This window comes from Mus pahari, chromosome 2 (genome assembly GCF_900095145.1).
Source record: "Mus pahari chromosome 2, PAHARI_EIJ_v1.1, whole genome shotgun sequence".
NCBI classification, from domain to species: Eukaryota; Metazoa; Chordata; class Mammalia; order Rodentia; family Muridae; genus Mus; species Mus pahari.
In genome coordinates this window covers 124,755,424-124,763,974 of record NC_034591.1, presented here as the reverse complement: position 1 = coordinate 124,763,974, position 8,551 = coordinate 124,755,424, and the positions used below count along the sequence as shown (strand labels likewise).

Genomic DNA, 8,551 nt, shown 5'->3' with positions numbered 1-8,551 from the left:
ACTAGAACTTGCTAGATTTCAAAGTGGCCTGCCTTAGTGAAGATGTGCTCTCTCCAACCTCATTATTGTTGCCTAATAATCCAATAACTCTTCTATATGTATAGCCTCATAGACGCCTCCTCTGACACTCTATTCCATGAGCTCAGCCTCTGAATTGCCCCATTAAGGTCTGAAGCAGCATGGAATAAGTTGCCTGGAAACCAACAGGAGGGCAGCTCGTGACAAGAGTTCATTAAGATTTAGGAAAGACTGAGAACGTGGCTCAGTTGGTAAGAGTACTAAGGTGCAGCCCTGCGTTCGATCCTCCGCACCGCATAAAGCCAGGCATGGTGGAGTATGTCTCTCCTGATCCAGGAAGCCTAGCTGTAATCCCAGCATCTAAACGGTAGAGACTGGAGATTCCGTTCAAGGTCGCCTTGGCTGCACAGCAAATTTGGTGCCGGTATGGGCTACTACATGTGACCCTGTTTCAAAACAAAACAAAAAGAATCCAGCATTTACCTATTATGTGAACTCAATATTGTTTTTAATGCCAGGCACATGACACGCCAAATGCAATTATGCCAAGATTAACTAGTCGCTGTCCTCAGGCGAGAGGACATAGAGAAAGTACCATGACACTAAGTTATTTTTAAAACCAAGGAGACCATTTCTCTTCCACAGGAAAAAAGCTTATTTTATTAAGTATTTTTAAAACAACTACTTAACATTTACTTAGATAAAAATATTTACAATTTCACACCTTCAGGAAGGTTCCAAAATATAAACACTGTAACCTCGCCTCTCCCTAGAGAAAAAAAATTATTCTCTTCAACAACAGAAATACATTCATTTTTTTCTCACTGTGTAGATCAAGTAATTATACAAATAGACATCTGAAACATTTTCCTTTGTCATATATTTATATAATATATATTTATAACAGCTTTACAAATAAAGGCAACAACTTTTATGCCCAAATAAAAATGGGAGAATTTCAACACAAGCAGAGTGCATTTGGAAAGCTGGTGCAGGGCTGGCGGAGCAAGTCAAGGAAACAAGGACTCTGGATGAAAAATAAAACGTCCTTAAAGGAGACAGAACCCTTTTTAGCAAGGACGCTCCATACACTGCTGGGCAGGAGGAATTAGCCTACAGAAAGGATCTTGGGGTGCCAAAGCTCTGCTAGGCCTTTGAGAAGCTAAGCTTTAGGATAGACTTGAAATCCGTGTCTAGCTGTGCAGTAAGTGTAGCAATTGATTACTTAGCTTTGTGTACTTTGGGACGTTTGGGGGGCATCTCCGAGAGCCTCCTTTGGTTCCTTGGACAGCATGCCATAGAAGTGAGAGCTAGAAACAGGTGCCACAGGCCTGGGGACAGGTCCAGTTCACCTTGATTCCCTAGCCGCTCGGCTTGGACAAAGGGGACCATTTTCAGTTCCTTAGTAAGCTACTCACAAAAGCCAGAGTTAAGGAACTCCACTCATGGTCTTTATTCCTCAGAGACAGGGTTGGGGGAAGAGACCTGCGGAAATTTGCCTAAACCACTACCGAGACATGCCAGTGTTGGCGACCTCACCAACTTAGCAGAAAGCTCAGTCTGACCACTGTCAGTCTGCTGTGAGTCACCTCCACAATAAAGGGAGAAGGGTGGGGTCCTAACAGCTGGCTGTGAGCTGTGCTCTGGAACGCCCTCTTTTGAAAGTACCTTTTCTCAAAGCCACAGACAGACCCATGTCCCAAACTGGAGAGTGACTCACAGATCAAGCCTTTGGAGCATATGAAAATCCAACTGATTCGTATCAAAGGGGGGGCTCTTCTCTGGGTAGGGAAACGTCCAGAGATGTGCTACAGTCCTCCTGTCTGTCATCTGATGTCAGGTCATCCTTTCCGTGTCTCCCCTGTGTCAGAAGGAACTTACTGTCCTACATATACAAACACACATACAAGCACGCACGCACAAACACTCACTCTCACACACACTCTGACTCTTTGTGGGTCTGCAGGGTGGGCCGATCTCTCTGCACTCAGGGAAACCTTTGTGGTTTTTGGAATCAGGGAGGGAGGAAGGCAAGGCAGCAGGAGATCCCTCCCGAGTTTAGTCTTTGGTTTCTAAGTTTAAAGGAGGGATCTGCTTCAGAGCCTGGAGCAAGGCCGAAGAGTCGAGGGACGAATGTGCCAAGGGAGAAGGGAGTCTCTGGGGCAGGAGCAAGGGAGTCGGTATCTTGTCTGGGTTCATGAAGCTGGAGAGGGCTGCAGCTGAGGTGTTGAGGCCTGGGTATAACACTGGCACGGAGGTGGGGTACCAGCATTTCTCCAGCATAGGCAGGTAGGCAGTGGCCGATGGTGGGATGAGATAGAAGGGAAGGCAAAAGGGAGGCTGATGTGGGTGTGGCCCAAGAAATGGGGAACCCATCAGGTCACTGCCCGCAAAGTGGCCTTCCTCTTCTGAGAGCTGCATTCGGCTCTTTTTGGTGGGGGGCTCTTCAGATTCTTGCTTAATTGTGCTAACACGTTCTCCCACGGTGAACCTGCGTCCATGGTCGCTTTTGAAGTATGGCTGCTCACCACGTAAGTCCCCCTTCTCCAATTCACCTCCGTAGCCACTGTCTGTGTCCGTGTCACTGCCGCTCTGCTCCCCACCCGAGGGAGCAAAAGTCCGCTGGATGACTGGCACACAGTTTTTCCCAGGGCCTTCTGATCCCTTGGCTAGGAAGCTGGGCTTCTCTTTGAAGTCTACGGCTTTGGGAGCGGAGTCCAATGGTTTCCTGGAAGCACCACCCTGCAACAGCTCTGAGACCACACGGTGGAGATGAGTGACGAGCTGGGAAGATTTCAGGTCCCGAGTGTTCTCATGCTTTGCCAGGTACTGAAGTACCTCACGGGCACAAGTCTGGAAACCAGAGCAGAACATTTCTTGCCCTGCCTCGAGATTTCTTCCTGACAAATCACCTGGAGAAAAAGACCCAGAAAGGAGGATTTTAGAAGGCTGGGTTGTAGGTAAGTCGGAGGCTTTCTTCTCGAGACTCTTTTGAAATTGTCAGGCAATTTGCATTTCAGACTCCAAAAGTCTATGCCTAGAGAATTGTGCTGAGAAGTATGAAGAATAAAATAAACATATTCTGACCGCTTAGTTACAGGTTCTTTTTCCTTATTAATACTTGGGATTTAATACTAATTACAACAGAGTATCGCTAAGCTACATATACTCCACTGTCCCAACTAGGATTCATAATGTCTGTATAGTATACCAGAGAAATAGACCAAATTATTTCTACCCTTGATAAGCTTCATGTAGTATCTACGGGTTTTTCTTGTGTCACAAAAATGAACATGCTACTATGTTTAAAAGTTCAACAGTCACACTTTTTTTTTCTTTTTAATAAAGCAGTCTCATTCTAGTCTACACTGACACAGAGTAAGCCAGCAACCCAAGCTAGCCTTGAACGCATTATGAGCCTATCTTAACTTTCAGACTGCTGGGCCTACAGATCTACGCTACCACACCCATCCTAAGTTAGTATAGCAACAGTTTCATGGAAGCAGAAGGCCAGAGACTCATAAAAAGAAACTATATAGAACAAATACCACCTAAAAAAAATACATTGTCTCCCTTGCTCCCCCCCCCTTTTTTGTGTACAGACAGAGTCTCCCTATTTAGTTGTAAAAGGCTTGGAATTCCCTATGCAAAACTGGCTGGCTATGAATTTAAGGGACTCCGTCTACCTCTCAAGTATGGGACTACAGGCATGCACCGCCATGCCCCCAAATAGCTCACACCTATAATCCCACTGCCTGGGAGCTTGAGACTGGCAGATTACTTCTGAGCTTTAGGAAAGCCAAAAACAGAACAACCAAACCCACCACAAAACTAAAAAAACCAACAACTTCAACAACTGCCGCACACACAGAAACCTAACCTATTAATCAAATAGTTGCGTTTCCTCTGTGCAGTTTAACTAGGTTCTTTATTTGTAAGTCTTCTCCATATACTGTAGCTGACCTCCCCCACCCCATCCCCAGAGATCAGTCCTGATCAACTTTCTATTTTTAGAAAAAAAGCTGGCAGACATGCTGGCTTGGTTTCTGTGATTCTCATACTAGCCTTGGACAGGACTGAAGAGCGCCTATCAGGGTACGTATTAGGGTTCCCCCGGTCTGGGCCCTGATTCTCTGAAACTCGGGATAAATGAATGATGAAACCAGTGGTTTCGTTGGATTGTGCAATTTGCCAAGATACCTAGTGGCTATTCAGAGAACCACAATGAAAGGCAGGCAAGAGAAGAAAAAAAAAAAAAAAACCCTGCTGTCATCCTGCCAAGACTGCACCCCACATCCAAAGACAAGGAAGCAAAGAAACAGGAAAACACTGGGGGCAGACCCACGTTCTGTTCACCCATGAATGAGAGCTCATCAGACCAACTGTAAAAACACCCACAATGCAAATTATAGGTGCCTTGGCATTTTAAAGGGGGATGGGGAAGTCTCTCAGAACCTAGACACTCTCGGGCCAAAATGTCACAGAAACATTTCATCACTGGGCTAATATGTACTCGTTTCAGGTGGCGCACAGCAGCATTCCATATGACAAAGTATGACACACCCCCCCCGCACCCCCAGTGAATGTGAAAAATGAATGGTAACAGAAGAGTCAGAAGCCAGAGCGAGCCCCCAGGGGCTTGATTGATGCTGAGCTCTCTGGGGAACACTAATCAGGCCGGGGACTCACCAGCTTGTAAACCGCTCTGCAGGGCAATGATTTTCTGCTGCTGCTGATCAATTAGATTTGTCAATGCTTTCACGTGCTTCAACGTAAGCTCCAGAACCACTGCTTTCTCCAAGTGACCCAAAGTCTGAAGAAGAAGAAAAAAGGGAGCTTCTGTCACCGGTGAGGTCCGTGGAGTCCCTTCTGACACTATTTGTTAGGAGAACTGGGTGTCAGCAACAACAGAGATAGGAAGAACCTTTCCTGCTCCACTAAATATAAAGTTTGCAGATGTTTTAACATATACACATAGATGATCAAAGGCTTAAAAAAAAAGCCAAACACGTGTTGTCTATCTTTGGAGGCATTTTGGTAGCTGTTACAGTCTCGGGAGTGAGCTGACAGATATATTTCTCCAGCAGCTGCCCTGACCTTAACTCAGGGGACTCCGGAGATAACATTTCTCGATGTGGTGTCAACCCAGGGAGGGATGTCTACTGTGTCTGGCAACCAACTTGCTTTCCTAATGTGTTGGGTTTCTTTCTTTCTCTTTTTTCTTTCTTTCTTCCTTTCTTTTTTTTTTTTTAACCCCCTGACACCTGTTCAGAACTTCCAGTCATGCTGGCTTTTCGTCTTCCTTTCCAAATACTTTTCCCGAAGGAAAAGCTAGAAAGCTTTTGGCTACCACTAAAGATTATGACGAAAAGAAAAGGCACACATTAAATAAAGTAGGACCTGTTGTGAATGGAAAGTGGACAAGGGAAAGGGCGTAATTTTTAAATTTTGTGGTTTGTTTCTTTAAGTCAGGGAGACTACAAGGTGGTGAGAAAGAAAAAAAAAACTACCAAGAGGAAGCTGTGTTACTGTTGAAGCCAACTTAAAGAGGCCCCGGATGGTTCGGTTCTGGTTCTGCCTCTGCCTGGGTCTGGGGATGGGTTCCCTTCAAACCAGAACTAACAGGAGCTTTGACCTGTCCGTCTAGCCTGCAGTTCCCCGTGACGCCTGCAGGCGGCGAGTGACACCCCCACCCCCCCATCCGCCCTCTGGGCAGAAGAACTGGGTTGGAGCGCAGCCAGCTTCTCACTTACAGTAAGTTTGAGATGTTCGGGTAGGAGATCCTTCAACTGGGCAATGCACTCGTTAATCCGGTCACGTCTCTTTTTCTCAATCAGCCGGTGCGGCAGTTTGTAAGTTTCCTGCATGGAATACATGGAGGCAATGGGTGCCCGGGGAAGGGAACGAAGCTTCCTCCCCCTTCCTTCCCAACCGGCAGCAGGGGGGAAAAATTCTGCGAGGGCGCAGAGACGCACCCAGATTCACCTTCTCTGTCCCTTCTTTCCCAAGTCACTCATTTGTGACAAGGAGCTCATCTCATCTTGAACCCCCCAGCCAACCTTCAAACAAGCAAAACTTTTCTTGGAAACTCAGCGCACGCGAGGGGCTTAGGAATGAGGTCCCCAGGGATGCACCTACCTTGCTGTCTTCGCTCCGTTTTATTCCCCGCCTGGACTTGTACACTTGGTACATGTGGGCAAAATCCATCCTGCAGGGAGAGAGGTCAGAAAGAGCCGTGACTCCCGAGTGCGTACTGGCTGCAGGAGCCCCAGACGTGCAAGAAGCCCCCTTTACTCCTAGAGATGCCCCAAGTTCAAAGTGACGCGGAACACAAGGTTAGGAGCAGAGACTTGAAGGGATCACAGCGCACACTTACCCTGACAGGTCTCCATGCTCCAGCCCTGGCGCTTTGGGCAGGCAGGTTGGAGGTGGTTGCGCGCTGGGGATCCGTTCCATGATGCGGCGAGCAGGGGCCACTGTGCGCTCCTGTCTGCACTTAGTAGAGTCTGAGAAAGGACTGCCCTGGAAGGGAGGATCCGAGGATCTCAAGGGGTATGTTCCTATGAGCTAGCCTGAGCTTCCTTGCAATGCGCTGGTCTGCCAGGAGCTGCGGCTTTGAGGTGTCGCTTCAGTTGGGGGCGTGCATGGCCGGGTGTCCCCACGGCTTCTGGCTCCCGCTCTGCACACAGACTGGCGGAGTGTGCTCGCTGCGCTGTCTGCGCCGTGCGAGCCAAGTGAATGAGAAGTGGGGCGGGCGGAGAGGCGGGAGGGAAGGGGGGGGGTTTGCTCAGGGAGGAGCGGGCGGGGCGGGGGGAGTTGCTGAAGGGGACGAGCCGAGGAGTAAGGAGAGGCTGCGGGCTGGGTTAAATGGGAGCGAGTGGGTGGGTAGAAGCTACGTGTTCTACCCTGTGACTCCAAGCACGTCTGGCCGCTGCCGGGGAGGGAAGGAGCGACCTGCCCGCCCTCCCCCGGCTTCATCACATGAGCCTCACGTGTTGGACAACGCTCTGGCGGCTGCGAAGTGCCCCCCCTCCAAACCTCGGGCCCCCAGGTGTCTGCGGCTGCGGCCTCCTTTCCCCGAAAGAGGGGGTGGCAGCGCAGCCAGAGTCCTGCCCAGCTGGGTGGGGGGCACGGAAGCTGGAAGGAACCGGGGAGCTGGGGGGTGGGGAGAGGAAGAGTTGGTAACGTGGGCGAACCTGCCCCAGGGAAATGAAGTAAGTTCCCGTCTCCTGGGAGGGAACGGGGGAGGACGGATTCCGCCCGCGTCTGACTCAAGCCGGGAGAGGAATATCCCCTTGGTCGCTCCAGCCCAGCCCTCTTCCTCCTCCCCCGCCTGGCCCGCTCCTAGGAACCGGTGCACAGCAGAGGGAGTCGTCAGCCCCCCTTGGCCTTCCCCAGAGGCTGGGGTTTCTTTCCGTCCTGGCTTCCCAGTCCCCACACCTCCCCAACGCTCAGCCTCAGTGTCCAGGAATTGCCCGCCTTGGGGAGGGACCGAGGGCGGGGCGGATGTCACCCCATGGGAAGCGGGCTGGTGGCCAGGCGCTAGGGCAGCCGAGGCCGCCGCCGAGCACGCCGCGCGCACCTGACCGTGGACCGTGTGAGCCGTGCGGACCCCCTCCCCCTTCCCCGACTCTCCCGGGAGCTCAGGTCCCGGGCGCAGCCTGCGGGTGGCCTGGCACCCGACTGGCGCGCACCCATCTCCTCCCGCCTTTCAGGGTGCCTCACTGCCCCCACCCACCCTGGCTAGTCAAGCACAGAAAGATACCGGGCACAGTGCCCGGCGTTCCCTCCCTCCTCTGCCCCCTCCGATGCAGAGGCGTCCGGGTCGCCTCCCCTCCGGCTGCAGTGTTACACAACCGCGGCGACGGCGCCTGCCCTGCAGCAGCGCGGGGCGTGACGCTTCACGTGGCCCGGACGCGGGCCGGAGCTCGGCTCACTGCAAGCCTCTCCGCGCCGGCTTCCAAGCCTAGCCCCCTACGCACCAGGCTGCCAGGGATCTACATGGGATCCCGCTGCTAACCAGGAACTTGGGTGGCGCTGCTTGCAATCTAGTCTAGAACGGGAGAGAGAGGAGAAAGAAGGACCCCCCTCCCGCGCGCGCCCCCCTCCCATCCCATCCCCTTGGTCGATCACAGTGAAACCTCCACATTTATGCAGCACACGTTCACTGAGCCCCTTACCCAGTCGAGCTCGCGGCTGGAGACAGTGGAGGTAGCAAACACGGATTTTGACCTTGAATTTACAAGGACCTTTGGGAAGGAGCCAATAAGGCCAACCAGAAGACCGCCTTCAGCAGAAAGTCTATCGGGGCCACTGGCAGGGAATATAAGACAAGAAAGTTTTAATTTAATACTAATCAAGACCTTTAGGTAGTGGAGGTTAACCCACAGGCCCGTGCGCGGGGCACAAAGGGGCAGCACCAGGGGCCCCAGATCTCTTCAATCTCGCTGAGGCCGCCGGGCCCCACCCCCATCAACCTGCATTGGAAAAATCTGGTCTCTTTGACCTTCTAACAGCCCGGAGCTGGGAAAGC

At 51.3% G+C, this 8,551-nt stretch overlaps 1 protein-coding gene across 1 annotated transcript; it reads right to left on the bottom strand.

The window, feature by feature from the left end:
* Window positions 1-658: 658 nt before the first annotated feature.
* On the bottom strand, window positions 659-6,767 carry Bhlhe40 (basic helix-loop-helix family member e40). Its single transcript, XM_021190802.2, has 5 exons — window positions 6,395-6,767; window positions 6,157-6,226; window positions 5,772-5,879; window positions 4,708-4,831; window positions 659-2,930 (listed from the first exon to the last, which is right to left on the bottom strand). The coding sequence occupies exons 1-5, from the start codon at window positions 6,472-6,474 to the stop codon at window positions 2,077-2,079; spliced, it is 1,236 nt and encodes a 411-aa protein (XP_021046461.1). The 5' UTR covers window positions 6,475-6,767; the 3' UTR covers window positions 659-2,076.
* Between the last annotated feature and the right edge of the window lie 1,784 nt (window positions 6,768-8,551).